Source organism: Monopterus albus, unplaced genomic scaffold, assembly GCF_001952655.1.
Source record: "Monopterus albus unplaced genomic scaffold, M_albus_1.0 scaffold236.1, whole genome shotgun sequence".
NCBI classification, from domain to species: Eukaryota; Metazoa; Chordata; class Actinopteri; order Synbranchiformes; family Synbranchidae; genus Monopterus; species Monopterus albus.
Window position 1 is genome coordinate 199,065 of NW_018128116.1, and position 19,328 is coordinate 218,392.

At 40.9% G+C, this 19,328-nt stretch overlaps 3 protein-coding genes across 3 annotated transcripts; all 3 read left to right on the forward strand.

Moving 5' to 3' along the window:
• The first annotated feature begins 961 nt into the window (after positions 1–961).
• Positions 962–3,632, forward strand: tomm22 (translocase of outer mitochondrial membrane 22 homolog (yeast)). Its single transcript, XM_020620390.1, has 4 exons — positions 962–1,262; positions 1,739–1,857; positions 2,124–2,241; positions 2,469–3,632. Exons 1-4 carry the CDS (start codon positions 1,173–1,175, stop codon positions 2,541–2,543), a joined length of 402 nt encoding a protein of 133 aa, XP_020476046.1. The 5' UTR covers positions 962–1,172; the 3' UTR covers positions 2,544–3,632.
• A 513-nt stretch (positions 3,633–4,145) lies between these two features.
• Positions 4,146–9,238, forward strand: dmc1 (DNA meiotic recombinase 1). The gene is made up of 13 exons (XM_020620369.1): positions 4,146–4,632; positions 4,940–4,984; positions 5,087–5,233; positions 5,356–5,438; positions 5,759–5,811; positions 5,892–5,933; positions 6,038–6,110; positions 6,387–6,478; positions 6,600–6,673; positions 6,844–6,958; positions 7,176–7,236; positions 7,350–7,466; positions 8,516–9,238. Exons 1-13 carry the CDS (start codon positions 4,576–4,578, stop codon positions 8,583–8,585), a joined length of 1,029 nt encoding a protein of 342 aa, XP_020476025.1. The 5' UTR covers positions 4,146–4,575; the 3' UTR covers positions 8,586–9,238.
• Positions 9,113–18,923, forward strand: gspt1 (G1 to S phase transition 1). The gene is made up of 14 exons (XM_020620368.1): positions 9,113–9,526; positions 9,820–9,864; positions 11,520–11,786; positions 11,901–11,934; positions 12,285–12,362; positions 12,496–12,676; positions 12,991–13,145; positions 13,315–13,455; positions 14,493–14,586; positions 15,930–16,010; positions 16,190–16,363; positions 17,417–17,506; positions 17,611–17,779; positions 18,231–18,923. The coding sequence occupies exons 1-14, from the start codon at positions 9,331–9,333 to the stop codon at positions 18,281–18,283; spliced, it is 1,758 nt and encodes a 585-aa protein (XP_020476024.1). The 5' UTR covers positions 9,113–9,330; the 3' UTR covers positions 18,284–18,923.
• The last annotated feature ends 405 nt before the right edge of the window (positions 18,924–19,328 follow it).

A 19,328-nucleotide genomic window follows, 5' to 3' on the forward strand; every position in this document is an offset into this window, starting at 1 on the left:
AGCCCAAGGCTTTAAATATAACTCATTTTTCTTGAGATAATAAAACCTGAATTTTGGAATCAGGGGCAAAGCTGTCACTTTGAAGTAAGTTGTACATTTGGAGTGTTTGCCATGAACTGGTTTCCTCTTGGTGGCTGGTGGGCTGCTGATAATCACTTTTATTGGCCAAGCAGGTTATACACACAGGGAATTAGTCTCTGCAGCGCCAACTTACACACTCACTGATGGCAGCGCTGTCCCTGCAAGGCGCTCCTCTGGCTTTCAGCGCCAGTTAGGGGATGGCCAGTCTACCTCCTGAACCACAGCCAACAGAAGCCAAGACCTTCCTGTGAACATTGGTTTCTGGTGTCACAGCTCTGACCTTTTGTACACTGACCATTCACCTCCATATGACTGAACTGGTGTCACTTTGACTCATAAGGGAAAATGTCAACATTTTTACACTTTTATATTTTCGGCTCCACTGAGTATCAAAACAGTGGAATATTTCACCAATATTTGGCTAACAAGCCAAAAGGTAGGCCTACACCTCTATGTTGTTGTGTAGGCTACTTCATTACATTTCTAAATATTTGCTGGTGTTCCAAAATGGAATTAATGTATAACAACTTTTTCATGTTCTCCCAATCCTTAACAGCATTCTCGGTCCTGCATGCTCTAACAATGCTAATTTACTGTCTTATCAATATAAAGGGGTTTTTACCAGTGCTCTATAGTACTTGTGAGTGATTGATGCTCTACACAAGTCGTCCTCTGAACAAATATTAATATCTTTAATAGTTATAAAAAATTGAGGTTATGCTTAGACCTTAAATAAGATGTTCAGGAGCCCTGGAGTTCACAATAAGCACAAGTATTTTCAGCCAGCCAGGCACTTTTTGAGTACACGAACCGATATTAGACAGTCTATACGATAGGTGGCGCTGTTTAATTTTTTGGTGAAATATAAACTGACCCCTGTGTCGTCATCCCGATTTCCGGTGCCTGGCGGTTTTCACGTTTTCTTACTTTGACCTCAGTCGTTACCCAGATGCATGCTCCCTAACCCGCATTAGCTTTACTGAAAGTCGGTGGGAAATCATCAGAAACACTCTAAACGGACAGTCGGCTTTACTGTGTTTTCTAGCGACTTGTTCGCCGCGCACGCAGCTGATTGAACCCGGCAGAGGAGCATGGCTGCAATCGAGGAGCTTTCCCCTGCTGCGGGCCCGACGTCTACTCGGCCCCTCGAGGATGAGATTGATGACGATGAGGATGAAGACGTATGTTTTTAATCATTCATGGCGACTTCAGACATGTGGATGAGAATAAACATCGATACAGAGTCGCAGTCTTTTGTTTCTAGCTTGCAGTTTTTTGCGAGCCAGCTAACATGGTTGCACCAAAGCTGACAGTTAGCAAGCTACTTTAGCTAGCCCAGCTGTTTAACTTCGGCAAACTTGTATGAGTTTGTAGACCGTGGCACGCATACAAAATGAAGTAGTTAGTAGTATTAGTTATTGCAAGTAACAGTTAATTTCATGATTGTCATTACTTTGATCAATTGAAAACCCATTGCAGTTAACATTAAGCAGACTGACTTGGTAAACTTCGATAGAAAAGTTGTATTTATTAAAATTGTACGTGCTAAATTGATGTCTATTTTTGCCTGTTGTCAGGAGATATGTTGCTTGATTGCTAACTCCCAGCCTGATTGTTATAAGGATTTGTGCATATTGCTTGTATTTGTTTTCTTAAGATGGATGAAACACTGACGGAGAGGCTGTGGGGCCTGACAGAGATGTTTCCTGACACAGTTCGCATAGCTGCTGAGGTTTCAGCACAATATTCTGTCTCACTGGTCAAGAAGTTCTATAGGTATATCTGTTGCATGTTTTGCTCTCAGCCTATCTTTGCCTGAGTTCTTACAGTCTGGTTCCCATGATTGTACAGATTATTGCTCATTCTTAATTGGATTTTGTCACAGTATCATCCATCTTGCCTTGCATTCTTGAGAGAGACACCACTTCCAAATGGTTGCACATTATTGATTCTGCTAGTGCCATTTCATAGAGTATATTTATTTGTACCAGGGAATGACAGATCTTAGTACATCAGTGACTAAAGACGCTAACTTGTTTCAGTTTTTCTCGCGCTGCACTTTGGGTCGGTACTACCTCTTTCATGATCCTGGTGCTGCCTGTGGTGTTTGAGACAGAGAGACTACAGATGGAGCAGCAGCAGATACAACAGCAGAGACAGGTGAGTGTTTGTGTGTATGTGCTTTAAGTAAAAGCTGAGAGAGCAGAGGCACAAGAGATGGTTCAGGTGAACAACCACAAAACATGGTTTTACTGCTGTGGGTAAGTGATTACTGATATGGGCTAAGGGGGTGGATGCATTATGAACAGAAATGATACATTGTAATGAAAAAGCCCTGCATATAAAAGTACACAGATAAACTTAATAATTGAGTGTTTCCCTTCTAGATCCTGTTGGGGCCCAACACTGGAATATCTGGTGGGATGCCAAGCATGATGCCCACAGCACCCGGCAAGATGTGAGTGACAGGAAGGGCCAACATGAACCTGTGAAATCTGCTGCTAGCAATAGAGCAGGGCCAATCGCAAGGAGAGACAGAGAGACTATGTAGAAGTCCAAAGGACTGTGGTTTAAAAAAAAACAACATTAGGCCTAATCAAGTGGATGTGATGCATGTTTGACACCTCTACTCTCTCCCCTAACTCCAACATAATGCAGAGGCTGATGTCCAAAAGAAGTGTTTCAGTTTTCTTTCTTTTTTCCTTTTTAAAATAAACCATTATCTCAGTGTAAATGTGTTCTTTAGGGGAAAACAGGTACAGGTAGATAAATGGGAAAAAAAAGGTCTGGAGGGTTACCAATTGTGCAGCTCAGTCTGAAAATGTTAATATACTTTTTTTTGTTCACAGTCTTGTCCATCATCATGCACTTGTTTCTTCCACTTGTATGTGGAGAATACAGGGGAGTGTGAATTGTGACAAGTGTAGCATATCGTAGACAATATTAAATGATAGGAATGTCATCTACTGAATGCCTTTTTGAAGTTGAACAGTAAATTGCATCCTTTTTTATGCAGTGCATGTATGTGCATTTGTCACAGTTCACAAAGTGCAATGCCTCTCACTTCAGAATAGGTGCGATTAATGGTTTTATTGTATTTTTCTGATTTTAAACAATAGGTTGTATAAGGAAGTAACACCAGATTTCATGCTGTACAGTTATTGAGAGATTTTCCTTTTCATTGGTGGTATGTGAAATGCAACATTTTATTGTCCTTAAGGACAGGAGATGTAAGTTTTTGGGTAAATGCAGTTGTGTTGGTTGATAAAGGTTTGATGGTAAATGTCTCATAATTGCCCTGACAAGTCCTGTCTTGGAATGTTTTGTTTTCTGTCATCCATGCAACAGTTTTCAGTCTTAAATCTCTCCCATGTTGTTTTTTGTAATCATAATGACTGTGGTAATTAAAATAGCAAATCAAACTGAAGAGCTGTTTTCTGTTAGCAGGTTTGTTCAGCTGTATTTGACCAGTTACTTAACTGCACATAAGCCATTAAAGAGAAATGACCAGAATAAATTGCATGAAAAATGTCAACAAGTAAGCAAATGCATGTCAAAGTAATGTCTCATATTGAATTTAATATTATTTTCTTTACAAACAGCAAAGTTTGGCTGAAAATCAATTAAAATGCCCTGTATTTTTCATATATATTTTACTTCTAATAGCAGGAAGGTGCAACTAATTCATGGTTATGAGTATAGAGATGTAACAAGAGCATATAAATGTTATACAGCCATAATTCATGGTATTAATAAGATGTGACCATACCTGCAGTGTAAAAGGCCCATTAATGTAGATGTGATGGTGAAGTTTATTATGGTCATTTTTACATCACACCACAAATTCAGATCCAGAAAATAAAGAATATCTTTTCACGTACATTTTTTAAATACATGCGTAAAATACTGCTTTCAGTGCTCCTTTTCAACTTCTGGTCTTCAGGGTGTCCTTTGTAAGGGCAATTTAGCTCCCAGCAGTAACAAGTTCTTCTTCTTATGACGTTTATTGGCGGTTTGCAGGCCAACCTAAGGTGCGTTACCGCCACCTGCTGGTGCAGTAACGTTGTTACGTCACACCTTTTATGGAAGTTCAAACCTGTTCCAGATCATATTATGGATCATAAATGTTCATTCGCGTACTGAAGTGCGCCATCTTGGCTAAAGCAAAAAGTATTTGAGATTGACGCTTAGTCATGTTATGTTCGTTCAGGATAAAATTATAATTTCCAGATGTACATGAATACGTCTTAGGTCAGAAATTCCCGCCAGTTGACGAAAGCAACTTGTTTGGCTAAAGAACAACAGGGGAGCTAACCTTAGCTTTTCTGCCACAAGTTAATATTACTGAATATTTCTTTGTCTTGTGAGTTGGCGAAAAATTCGAGTAAGCGAACAGCTTTCAGTTCATTTAGAAAGCTTAACATAAGCTAGCTAACTTAGTTAAGGTTGGCTAAAGGCTAACTGATCCAGGAAAATAGGGATACTATAGTGAAAATGAAAGCTGCTGAGGATCAGGTTGTTGAAGATGACGCTAGTTTCCATGATGATGAGGTGAGATATGTTATTTCAAATAATATTTGTCTTTGCTGTTCAGCCAGCTTACTAGCTAACAGTGGCCTTCAGTGGTTAGTTAAGGTTCACTTCAATTTATGTCACATAATACAATAAGTTTCAGACTGTTATATGAAACTGCCACAGCTGAGAACCTACATTACCCAAATTCATAATTTATTCACAATATAAAAAAAATACAATCACACAAGCATTTGGAGATGACACAAAAACAGCAGTAGTCTCTTCAATACTCAAGTTTATTCTTCAGCAACAATCACAGTAAGTTTTTCTCCAACCTTAACAGGAATCCTTCTTCCAAGACATTGACCTCCTGCAGAAGCATGGCATTGTGAGTAAACACCGGGGCTGAAACATGCTCCATGATGTCTCATCAAATCAAAAGTCAGCTGTGTATGTGATCATCTCTGTCCCTCCCCACCTGTAAGCACAGAATATGGCAGACATCAAAAAGATGAAGTCAGTGGGTATCTGCACTGTGAAAGGGATTCAGATGACTACACGCAAAGCATTATGCAATATCAAGGGCCTGTCAGAAGCAAAAGTGGAAAAAATCAAGGAAGCTGCAGGGAAAATACTGGTACCAAAGGTTTTTCTACTGAGAATACATCAACCTTTGCTATTTTTTCCAATTAGGACCAGTTTAAAACTGATATTAACAAAATAATTTGCAAATATAATATCATTTTATGTACATTATAGAATGTCGGTTTCCAGACAGCCTTTGAGTACAGTGCGAAGAGGAAGCAAGTGTTTCACATCACAACTGGGAGCCAGGAGTTTGAGTTAAGATTTACTGTTTATATTGATACCATGCAGACTGTATGAGTTGCACTGCTGAACACATAGTCATGTAATACTGATACTGTAAGAGCATGTTATATCCAATAGCTTCTTGCCTATTATTAGGCTGTACAAGATGTACTGGGACTTAAAAATTGTTGTTTGAAGGTTCAATTATACTGTAATATGTATTCAGCTCATGAAGTTGTGAAACTTGGGCATTTTGATATTTACCAGCAGGCACTTGATGGTTGAAAATAAAATAAATAGTTTTTTTGATAGTGTGTCTGTTTACATATCCCTATAAATCTGATCTCTGCAGCAAACTGTTGGGTGGAGGTATAGAGAGCATGGCTATCACAGAGGCCTTTGGAGGTGAGGAGCCTAGTGGTAAATTCATCAAATGTCACTCAGTTAGCTGCACTTGTTCAAAGATCCCTGCATTTTTTCATCAGAGTTCCGCACAGGGAAAACCCAGCTGTCTCACACACTTTGTGGTGAGTTATGAGTCATTTTTAAAAATGTCTGCTCTAATGTGGTTAATAAAACATCATTGTACAAATCATATACATTGAATAAAACACTTGTTTTTTTTACCCAGTCACTGCTCAACTGCCAGGCGAGGATGGATACTCAGGCGGGAAAGTTATCTTCATTGACACAGAGCACACCTTGTATCCTCACATGGAGGAGGACCAACTGGACCAACTGCATAACATTTAAACCTCAGACTTTCATGAAGTATTGTTGTATTTGTTGTCCCAGTAAGAACCTTGGTTACACAACCATGGTCTACAGATTGTCCCATACATGACGTCATACATTGGAGACATTTTTTTCAGCAGGTGGCATAATATGATTATACAATGTCTTCCCATGTGCCTATCAGTGTGCTTTCTTCTTGTTATTCTGTTTCACATTATCCTTGACTTGCACCTGTTTGGTTCCAGTCGTCCAGACAGACTGAGAGACATCGCTGACAGGTTTAATGTGGACCATGATGCTGTGCTGGACAACGTGCTTTACGCACGGGCCTATACCAGTGCGAACAAATAGCTCATTTAGACCAGAAAACTTTGATACATTTGATCCAAATTTGATGCAAAGACAGGGCAGTTTGTATTTGAACCAGTAGTTTAAGTTATGTCATGCTCACTCTTCAGGTGAACACCAGATGGAGCTGTTGGACTTTGTAGCAGCTAAATTCCATGAGGAAGGAGGAGTCTTCAAATTGTTGGTGAGGAAAAAAAGGATAAACTCAATGTGAAACTGAAGGTTTATAGTGAATTTATCCTGGTGTGTTTGTTTTTTTAAGTGATTGTGATCAGCAACAGGTATGATTTCCAAAAGCAGTGATTTCCAGCTTCCAACCTTTCATTCTCCTTGTCTGCTCCTCCTTGGCGTCAGATCATCGACTCCATCATGGCTCTGTTCAGAGTGGACTTCTCTGGTCGAGGAGAGCTGGCTGAGCGGCAGCAGAAACTGGCCCAAATGCTCTCCAGGCTGCAAAAGATCTCTGAAGGTCTGAGCCATGCATTTTTGTAAATGCCACAAAAATATCAGCCATATCTCATCTAAGATGTACAGAAATGTCTGCAAAAAAGCAGTGTTGTTGTTTATCGACTAATTCAGCCTCTGTGTTTCTCAGTTGATAACTTAAAGCATACATAAGGTATAAATGAATAATGTTCCTTCTAATGCCAGTGTATCTTATTGGCTTTCATTTATGTTTACCTTAGAGTACAATGTAGCTGTGTTCATCACCAATCAAATGACAGCTGATCCCGGTGCGGGAATGACGTAAGAAATCCTGTCATTCTGAATAAATAGGACAAGCTTTGTGCTATAATATGGTAAAACCTTTGGAGCAACATTGTCTGAACTTTGATAAGAACATTTTACTTCTTCATTAGGTTTCAGGCTGATCCTAAGAAGCCCATAGGGGGGCACATCCTAGCCCACGCCTCCACCACGCGCATCAGCTTGAGGAAGGGGCGTGGTGAGATGAGAATTGCTAAGATATTTGACAGGTATTTGGCAGATTTAGTGGCATTTCAGTGTCAGTGAAAACTCATTAAAAGGTTTTAATATTGTTTTACCTAAATTCAGAGAAGGTTAGGTTGAGTTTTATCAGTCTTTTCATTATAATTATTATTCAGTTTCAATTCATCCATCCATCCATTTTCTTCCGCTTATCCGGGGCCGGGTCGCGGGGGCAGCAGTCTAAGCAAAGATGCCCAGACCTCCCTCTCTCCAGACACTTCCTCCAGCTCCTCCGGGGGAATGCCAAGGCGTTCCCAGGCCAGCCGAGAGACATAGTCCCTCCAGCGTGTCCTGGGTCTTCCCCGGGGCCTCCTCCCCAGTTTCAATTCAGTGAATCATAATAACACATTAGTATCTAAACTGTTGACAAAGCAATTAGTGAGTTTTCTCCATTTAAATTTATTTTAAAAACTTCTTTCTGAAAATGACAGCTGAAGTTTTACTTGACGTTTCCATGTAGTCAGATGAGACAGACATCAACTAGACATTACATAACATTTGATGTTCCTCTCCTACAGGGATGCTGTTTTATCAGAACAAGGTCTTATACCTATCATGTTATTTAGATTTTTTCAAATGCTCAAGGCCTGAAAACAAAACCTTGTTTTTTGTATGTTCTAAAGCAAAATTCCACCCCAAATGTATCTTCTGAATACTAAACACTTTCTTTTTAAGATATGCCCATGTTTGTACCTGCTCTCCAAAAACATAGGCCTACATGCATAAAGATATGAAGACATATTTTAAAATACAACTTTGGTGAGCGATTTGATAAAAAAGTAAGCTTACAATGCATAATATAGGACTTATAGTGCATTCATTTAATGGTAAGTAACAGGAGAAGCTGTGTCTAATGTATAATTTCTCAAAATTAACTTGTGTAAGGTTTGTGGCTAATCTGCTTAGATTTTTGAGAACAGGAATCTGGCATCAGACTAGTGAGATGTTTGGGATTCATGTATGACTGCATGTATCACTTCAACTCTCAGTCACATTTTCACTACTCATGCATCTCTTTTTTCCTGTTTTTGTGTAGTCCTGACATGCCTGAAAATGAGGCCACTTTTGCCATCTCTGGAGGAGGAGTCACTGATGCCAAAGAGTGAAAGATGGAAAGAAGAGAGAGATGTTAGCACAGTTTCCTGTTCCAGTCAGTTTAAAAGTATTTGTAATGGATGCAATTGTTTATTACTATAACTTTGCATAACGTCTAGTGGTTATGCTGACAATTTTTGCACCATTTGATGTATTTATTCTATTTCTATGTGACTGTGGTATTTTCTGGTTCTGAGACTTTAAAATAAACAAAAATAAAACAGCTTGTTGTCTCTTGTGTATAGTTTAATCTGGTGACACTGAGCTAGCTCAGTTTTTAAATTGCAAGGATGATGTATTTTTGTAGGCCAGCCCAGAAGGTAACATCACCCTGGTTCCCTCACAAAAAGCCAATGGGATTTCTCCAGATGCTAATAAGTTCAGGGTCAAACAGTGGAGTGATTAATAAAATTTAACGGGATGGAGATGTAGTAGGTCAAAGACACCAGAAGATGGCAGTAATGCAACGTGTTGGATGCTAACTGCCAATAAACGCCAAAGAACAAGAGGAGGAAGACGTAGCACTACTGGCCTCTAGCGGGGTTTGCAAGACGTGCAGCAGCTGTAGACTCCTTCTCGTCGGCTACAGGATCCATATGCTTGCCAAAGCGAGGCTTAACAAAGCGATGGGAACTTCACCAAACGTGCTGCTAAGAGTCTAAAACACACAAGCTACTAAACGCGTTTTAACGGAACCGTATAAAGCGTCCACATTTGTCGGCTGTGTAAAGACTGTCAACTCAGGAGAAAGCAGCGATGGACCCGAGTGACACAGCCCCGGATTCGTGGGAGCTGGAGGAGGATGCCGAGGCCCCAGCTGCCGCGGCCGGGCTCCAGACCGCCTTCGCCGCCCTTAACGTCAACGCCAAACCATTTGTTCCCAACGTTAACGCCCCGGTGTTTGTACCGAGTTTTCTTCAAACCAGCGCCGTGGAAATGCCGGCTTCGGACGGTAGGTCAATGCCAGGCAGCCGGCTGGAAGTTAGCCTAACTTGCTAGCATGCATGCTAACCCAGCTAAGTTAGCCTTCCGCTCTGCAACTCGCCGTGTCCAGTACAGCGTGTGCCTCACTGATTGCCTTTCCACCAACTAATCAACAAGTCGGCTTGAGTATTAGCTATGTGCTGTAATAGTACAAATGCTGACTTATAACACAGTAACAGTCACAACAAAGAGTAAAACGTGACCACCCCTGTCTAATAAATATTTATGCCAATTTGAAATCCTTTTTGTGTCTCCTCAAAGGTACCTCCGATCCAGTTGCCAGCATGGAGGTGGCAGAAACAGCCGGTATGTATCTACTGCGTACTCCAGGCACGACAGGTTCAGGTTATTACATTACAGCTCTGGCTGCCCGGTAGGTTGTTTCCACGGGACAAGTGGTCGCAGGCTCAGATTTTGAAAATTCATGTCAGACGTCGTGCAGACTAACGCGTGGGTGCTGATTTTTGATCCCCTCATTGTAACGTAACTTACGGGACCTTATTTGAATTGGTGGCAATGGTAAACCCACATGCACGGGCTTACATATAAAATGATGCAAGCTCACATGTCTCTTCCTGAAATAGATGTTTCATTCCCACGCACTGCCATGTGTGTCATGAGCTGCATGGGCAGGACCCTGGCCTGCTCTGTGTCAGAGTAATTGGAGTGTCTTTGGTTGCTGGTTGATTTTAATTAGTCTCTGTCACGTTCATTCACATGTGTGCCACTAGCCACAGTGGTGTTTTTGTTTTTAACAGAGAGGGTGAGCACTGCCGCAGCATGAGTGACATAAGTAGACAAAATAAAATGATCAGATGTGGTATACAATATAATGTATATGAGAGAGACAGTTGGTGTGTTCTAGACAAACATTTTCTGCAGACATGTTTATTATGATGATTCCAGACAAACATTTTCTATTCAGATTTTCTGCAGACATGTTTATTATGATGCTTGTTCTAATACTTGCCCCTTAATATTCCTCTGAACACATCTGAAAGACAAAGCATAATTACAGTGTGATGAGGCGCAAATGCATTGAGTCGCCTGTAGCACTTTCTCGCAGGCCAATTATAAACAACAAGGGTTGAAAAGAAGATTGTCATTGTACATGACTGCTAGGCTGCATAATTTCATATTAGTTCATATTGCTTATTTGTGTGTTGCCATGAGAAGATGTGGAAATGGGAGGCTTATTTGTGTGTTGCCATGAGAAGATGCTGCTTCTGCAATGCTCAGGACACTCCTGTTACAGATTGAACTCTATTACTAGATGGAACATGGCAGTGATTGTTTAATCTTACAGTATATGTAGATTTAAGGTACTTGAAATAGTAGCAGGCATCCTAGAATATAAATGTTGTTATTTTTGCTGTCATTGCGATTTTAAAAATGAAATAAAGTTCTTCCAAGTCCTACAAGGATAGAAGACACATGCAGCTGTTGTGATAGCGAGTCCTACAAGGATAGAAAACCAAAGAAGACACATGCAGCTGTTGTGATAGCAAAAGTTAGTTATTTCATAGTAAGGAAAAAATGTTGAACTTTATTGTACTTCTGCATGTGTAGCAGCAATCTTAAAACGAGGTTTGTGCAATCAAGATAAAGTAGAGTAAAATAAAATGACCTAACTAGACCTTTATAATAAGCAGTAATATCACACAAAGGAACCCAAGCATGTGAATGGCTGTGGTTTAGGCGATACAGATGAATGGGATGAATATGAGTCAGTGTGGTTTTGTCTTCTGTAAGTGTGAAGTGTGCATGAGGGATCTCAGTCCAACATTTTGTACAAATGTGGTAAAACAGTGACTGAAACTTAACAGCTTGAGTGAAGTCCAGGATTGAGAATCAGTCGTGGTGTCTGCAGGGTTCCATTCCAGCTGTTCCTCCTCTTGCCAAGTTGTAGGTTGTCTTCAGTGTCCAGATGTTACAGCTGCAGTAACTGTGTATGATTCCAGCCCCAGTCGAGAACGGAGGCACTGAGGCAGACATGACCACAGAGGAAGAGACATGGGAGCAGAAGGAGGAGCCGGGAGGAGATGGAGGAGGCGGAGGAGAGGAGGACCTGGGGGCCGGAGGAAGATGCGAGGAGGGTGCCACAAGGAAGGAGGATGAGGAGATGATGGAGGAAGAAGAGGAAGAGATGCCCATACCCAAAGTGACTCCGGTACCACCGGACGCCCCCAAGAAAGAACATGTGAATGTGGTCTTCATCGGCCACGTGGGTGCGTCTTGTTTACGTGTCTGTATATTTACATTATTTGATCGGAGAAACATTTTAGAAAGTTTTATTCATCTTATATGATTCCTTCTTGTTTTATTTTGTGTGTGTGTGTCAGATGCTGGCAAATCAACTATTGGAGGACAGATCATGTGAGTGGTTTCTTTTTCATATTCTGTTGCCTGATCCCAGTGCCGAGGGGCTCAACCTATTTTAAATATGGTATCATGTTCCATTATGGTATCATCTGCCATTAAATTGCATAGAAAACTGAAACTGCATTCTGAAAAACAGACTTCATGCATTGAATTGCATAAGCTTTCACAGCTGCAGTATTTAGAAAAGCGGTGCCACTACGGCTGCCAGTGACACTTAACAGGTTGTCGTTTGCACAACAGTATTTTTCATTTTAGGCTTGAGTTTCACAAGCAACATAAGTATAGTATGCCTTGCATGGCTGATATTTTGCCAACTGTTCCTGTCTTTGTGCTTTCCTTGCTAGGTACTTGACTGGAATGGTGGACAAGCGAACCCTGGAAAAATATGAAAGAGAAGCGAAAGAAAAGAACAGGGAGACATGGTGAGAAAGGCTTGCATTGTTTCTAAGATTCTTAAGTTGTTAAGCAGCTAATCAGTGTGGAATTAGATGTGATTTCAGCAGATTTGTCTGTTAGCTTGAACTGTTTTGTTAACAATAAATATTGCTGATGCAGGTATCTGTCGTGGGCTCTGGACACAAATCAGGAAGAGAGAGACAAAGGGAAGACGGTGGAGGTCGGGAGAGCTTACTTCGAGACTGAAAAGAAACACTTTACCATCCTCGACGCCCCCGGACACAAGAGTTTTGTACCCAACATGATTGGTGGAGCATCACAAGCTGACCTGGCGGTCCTGGTGAGATGGACATGCAGCCAACTGTAACTAGCCCACACAGAGATTCTTGGAAGTCAGATATTTTTTTTAGAAATATACTCTGTACATTTAATTGTAAACTCTTCAACTTGTGAGGTGTTTCGTCCAAAGGAGAAGAGTATAGAAACATCCTTGGAACCTCCTCACATCACCACTGGATCATAATCATCCACTGTCCATCTTTATCATATATCTTCTAAATACATTTGCAGGATTTATGTAAAGCAAACCATTCTACTAAATGTTTGTCGCCAAACAATGGAATGACTTTGCCCTGTTTATTGGTTTGTAATCAGGTGATTTCTGCAAGAAAGGGAGAGTTTGAGACTGGCTTTGAGAAGGGGGGACAGACCAGGGAACACGCCATGTTGGCTAAAACGGCAGGAGTCAAGCATCTCATTGTCCTGATCAACAAGATGGATGACCCCACTGTCAACTGGAGCCTAGAAAGGTAAGCAGGGAGAAAAGATTTGTGTTTATGTCAATTGCACTAAACATAGAATTGTTTGGAGAAACGCTGGATACTTGTACAAGACTGGTAGTTTTAATGTGGCAAATCAGTGATGTTACTTATTTGGTGTTTTAGTCCGTAATATCACGTTTTTGTTAACTTGCCACAGGTATGAGGAGTGTAAGGAGAAGCTTTTGCCGTTTCTGAAGAAGGTGGGCTTCAACCCCAAGAAGGACATCCACTTCATGCCTTGCTCCGGACTCACAGGTGCCAACCTCAAGGACCCTGTATCTGAATGCCCCTGGTACACGTAAGTCAGCTCCATGAGTGTGTTTCAGTGGGAGTACAGTGTGTGGGCGGCATATTTTAGACGCTGTATTGTATTTACAGTAATCAGAGGACTGTTCTGACTACATCTTCTGCACCTGCTTTTAAAACGCAACACGTTGTTTCCCTGAAAGCTTACAGCTGTCTACTATAGAAACTACTTGAGCACATTGCCATTAGCACGTGCTTATTCTTCTTTTGACACTACATTCAATCAGGCCAGGTCTCAGTCTCTTTCTCATCTTGCTCTTTGCACAGAGAATAGAAAGGCTCATACAGCGGTTTCCCTCGGTTAACAGATACCTTAGGCACTTTTATTTAGGCACATTCTTCTATCTTTATTGTTACCATTCACAAGAATTACTGACCAACAAGGTTACAGCCTGCTTCACATATTCTTTGTGGAGCCTAAGCTTATCGATGGCTGTAACTACCATCCTGAGTTGAAGGTACAGAGAAATACCCAGTCAGCTGCTGCCACTCACACAGACATTGGTCCAAGATGACTGACAGGTCGCTGCTGTTGCCAGCTTACAGAGCATTTCACTTTGAGATCAAGTCACCTTTGTTATTTTTCAGCACATATAACTCACCTGTGCTTTTCCATTCAATCAGCTTAGGTGCTCCGTAAAAACACTTAGATGCTGAGTGCAAAACGTTCCTATGGTAGAGAAAACCCTGATAAGGGGGTTTGTAAACAGAAAATTAAGGTTGTGTTTAATGTCATACACATTTAAAACTCCAGCTCATGAGCTTGTCAGATGCTTTGGTTTGTATGGAGTTTGGTTTTTCCCCTAATGCTAGCTACAACATCTTTTGCTGCTTCACACTTTATACTCGTGGGTATTTTGCCAGGATGTACATGAATAAGAGTTAGGCTGTCGCAAACCATACGTGTTTGACCAGCGGATACATTAGCTGCACTCATGAAGAAACAGAAGGAGAACAAGTGAGACATTTAATGACTGAGGTAATGGACAATATAGTTTAATAGTAATGGACTTTTTTTTTTTTAAACAGGGGTTTGCCATTTATTTCCCACCTGGACAGTTTGCCAATTTTCACCAGATCCAGTGATGGACCAGTCAGACTACCTATCGTAGACAAGTACAAGGTGAGCAGCTGAATGACTTAGATTCTCTTAAAGAAGAACAACCACAAACCTGCAGCAGCTCATCTTCTCCACTACATTATCCTCAGCAAATGAGTAGACATTAAATTTCTTTTGGTTTTTGTTTACATAGCCAAAATCTTTTTTGCTCCTCTCCAGTTTGTGCACTTTTGGAAAATGACAAACGGGCTTACAGGCACACACCCTAGCTTCTGCATGCTCATTCCTCCTTCAGATATTTCAGCCTCTTGGCACTTGTCTTTGCTTAGATGTTGGAAACAGTTCGGCAGTGTCCGTGCTGGAGGAATTGACTTGTTTTTCATTGCTCAGTTATACCTACATTAATCACCCTCTCTCTCTTTTCATTTACCTGTCATCCTTTATCCTTTTGTTCTTCTGTTATTTAAGTACTCTTTTCTTTGTGCTTGCTTATGTAGCACTTATATAACCAAGTAGTCCCAACTGGTCTGGTTATGGTTCAGTTATCTGCTGAATTCTCACTGTCGCTCAGCCATTAAGTCATATTTACACTGTCAGCAGAAGGGAATCGTATTGTGCAATGTGCTGCTCATGCCTATAAAAACACTACGGTGTTTTGACTTAACGAGATGTGGTGCTGGACTGTTTCTTAGTCAGGCACAGTGACCACCTTGAGCATCCACTGGCTACCTGGCAGTCTCCTGGTCACGACACCAAGCTACCGTGGTATCGATCTTCAGCTGCTTGTCAGCATGAGAGTGGAAAAAAGCCTGTTTTGCTAAATCTTAAATGATTCCTTTAAAGTGTCTACATTAAGGAGCAGCTTTTACTGGATTCTCCTTCAAGCTTCCATGACTTTCTTAAGCCACAGGCCATAGCTTGTGAAACTGGGTGGGAGTCTTTTGAGTTGTTTTGGTTTCTAGTGCTCTGGGCTGCTACTTACAAACATAATCAGCGACATGATGCTTAAAATATAAAACTCGTTGAACCAGTCAGATGGCTCCTGTACTCTGTCTGAAGACTTGGATATACTGGGCAATAGTGTGATCTAACAATGAGAGAAATGGTCACCATTATTGTACCAACAGACTGTTTCAACTGTTCTTTATACACATTAAACTAACTTTGGTCTAATGGTCAAAATACTGTGGTCCATGCAGTTCCCTTCTTCACTGTGTTTTAAAGTAAAAGGTTAACAAACTGAAGAAGACGAGGGTTCTTGTTGTACTGAAGATGTATGAACATTTTAAATCTGTTTAGCTTTTCCCAGATAATGAAGTTAACGTCCATCATCTAGTGGAGCTCAGATTGATTGTTGAATTGAATTACTCTGATCTTTGTCCCTGTGTGTGCACATGTGTTTGAAGGATATGGGCACAGTTATCCTTGGGAAGCTGGAGTCTGGATCCATCAGTAAAGCCCAGCAGCTGGTCATGATGCCGAACAGGGTGAGTTTGCTTCGTCTCACGTGGGACCACTAAACGTGCTTAGAACTAACTTCAAGGCCTTATTCGTACATTCATTCATTCATTGTGCTGTGGACTTGACAGAAAGAAGTCCAGATTCACCCCCAGCACCAGCCATGTATTCAGTTTCATTTACAAATAGCTGTGTATATGTGTTGCAGCACACAGTGGAGGTGCTGAGTCTGCTGAGCGACGACGTGGAGACAGATGATGCAAGTCCTGGGGAGAATCTGAAGTTGAGGCTGAAAGGCATTGAGGAGGAAGAAATCCTGCCTGGTTTCATCCTCTGTAGCCCTGACAACCTCTGCCACTCTGGTCGCACCTTTGATGCACAGGTAAAGACCAAAAGTTGCTGCATGCTGCTGTTCTCCTTTGACTTTCAGTCATTAGTTGTGGGCAAGAATTTGACTCAGATCATTTACGTTAAAGTTTCAGGCAGTTACCGTCTTGATTACTACTCATTATTCTATTTTGATGCCAAAGGACCATATACACCAGAAGTGAATGGTGTGTGATTTTCTTGCACATCAGTGATACACTTTGAACCAGTATTCTGTCAGTGAACCTCTGCATATCAACGACGGCATATTGCTAATTGAAAAGCCACATTTATCTTTTTTTGCCCCAAGGTTGGTTGATTTATTTTTAAAGGATGCATCAGATTCCCCCCCAGCCCCACCCCACCCCACTCTATGTAATGAGCAGATTCAAACCTGCAGGTCAACATCACTTGATGTGGACTTTTGTAGCACAACTTTTTAGAACTTCACACTTGATATTCTCATCGCATGTGGTGTTTTCAATCACCTTCAATAAATGTGCTGTTTTGTATCATTTATTTGTGTTGCTCTTGGTGTGAAAAGACCTTTAACAGATGAACAACACCACCTTCTCCTGTATTGACTCTACTGCTGCTCTCATCTGCTGCTGGTGCATGTGCGTTTTTATGCTGGTTGGCATAACAGCAGCAAATTGTTGGGGTTTGTCCAAACAGGTCTTTGTTGGTGGGGTGACCATGAAACGATCCATTTTAAGGCCAGATGTTTATACACAGCCACTTTGAGCAGGCAGGCAGCAGACTGCTACTGTGATTTGATTTCTTGTTTAGTGTACAGACACAACAGAAGGAACAAAGATGAAGAATGAAGCATTGAAATATTTGGCCTGTGACGGTCTCAGCCCAGCATGGTCCCTGTTGCCTACTAATTTATCAAAGACAGATTCTACTGACGTGGTTGGAAAGTTTTCATTTTGGAGCTTGTTTTTGAACATGTATGCAAACATGGAAAGTGATTATTGAATTTTGTTTTCGAATATAACGGGACTTTCAAATCAACTGATTCTGACATTTATTTTGCATGTTTCCTTCCTTTGTCCTTTCATTTCAGATCGTGATCATTGAGCACAAATCAATCATTTGCCCTGGTTACAACGCAGTTCTCCACATCCACACCTGCATTGAAGAAGTGCAAATCACAGTAAGTTACTGTTCTAGTTTTCTGATCCTGAACATTGTATGATATTAGGTTTTGTCTTGATTCCCTCCTGGTCTGAGGTTAAACTCTTGAGATCCTTATCACAGGCCTTAATCTGTCTGGTTGACAAGAAGACGGGGGAGAAAAGCAAAACACGACCACGTTTTGTTAAGCAGGACCAGGTGTGTATTGCCAGGCTCCGAGCTGCAGGAGTCATCTGCTTAGAGACCTTTAAAGACTTCCCTCAGATGGGGCGATTCACACTGAGAGACGAAGGTAAGCACACTGTGGATGACTGTGTGTGAGTGGCTTTATCTTAGGAAGAGCCAGTGGAGTGTGCACAACTTTCTTTCAGACACCAATGACCTAGCAGAAGTAATACAGTGCCTATAAAAAGTATTCACCCCCTTGGATGTTTTACCCTTTTATTGATTTTATAAATGAATTATCATCAATATAATTTGGCTTTTTTAACACAAAAAAATTACAAAAAACTAAATATAAAATATATATTAAATATATCCACACAGACTCAGTGCTGTGATTGCAGCCAAACATTGTTGCTCTACTAAATACTGACTTGAAAGGAGTGATTAATTTTTATAGGCACTGTAAATGTTGAATTAATGTGCCTCTGTTTACCTCAATTTATGTTTCTAATGATATGAACAAAAGACCTGAATCACCACAATATCCCTCACTTACCTTTATTTCACTCCTCCACCAGGTAAAACTATTGCCATTGGCAAAGTGCTGAAGCTGGTGCCAGAAAAGGACTAAATGCATCAGTGGCAGCATTGCATGGAGTTGATGACCAGAGGAGAAATGCTGCTAAAGCCGACCCAAACAGCTACTCTCTCTACACACAACTATGCTGAAGAGAAGAATGACAACATCACCGAGCGAAGAAGGACAAAGTTGCATCAAACGAAGAAAATGAGACTGAATTAGTTTTTATGACGAACAGTATCAACCGAGAGATCAAGTCCAGTGTGTCAGCTTTCTCATATTGAGAGCTCCGCTATGCCACTAATGTAGCTATATATCCCCCTTCTGTTCTCCCATGGCTAACTGTTCTGTTGGCTGACCACAACTCTTTGTTTTTGTTTTTTTGAATGGAGATGGAGGCTGTGTTAATTGAGTCTGGGGAAGAAACACACAACTAGAGAATGATTTCATACCCTGCAAACGAGCAGAGTTGGCCTGTAATTCTGATTTGCAAAGCACATCTCCCTTTTCAAGAGTGGGAATATCCATTGGATGTTTTATTTGGTTTTAAGGATTGCTGTACCAAAATGTTTAGTGTTGTCTCTCTTCAGGAGATGGTTTAATTGGACTGAGCTTGCATACTATGAACCAAGAATACACACAGCTGTTAAATAATCTGTGCTGAAAATAAACGATCAAGCTTCAACTGAAAGGTTTTGTTTTCCTTGTATTAATTACTCCCCATTTGGGATGGACAGATGTCCAGTGTATCAGTGCTATAATAAAATCTTCACCTTCCCTTTTTAATATTGATAGCACCAAAGCCATTGTGAGGTGATAATTTACATTTTGCCGTGATTGGAAGTATGTCGAATCAGCTATTAGCAGTTCACCCATTAAGAGGTTCACTCACCTACTTCATTACTTTGATACTTAAGAAAAATAAAACATGTTCCAGGCAGGTTCTGAATCGTGCTTTTAAGCTAAAAAAAAAACAGTCCTATGACGATGGACATCGGGGATGATGATAATGTCACGCAGTCTAAGACATTCATCACTGTAAATGTTCATAAATCATCATCACAGACGTTTCACAAAAGCAGATTAGCCCACGTCG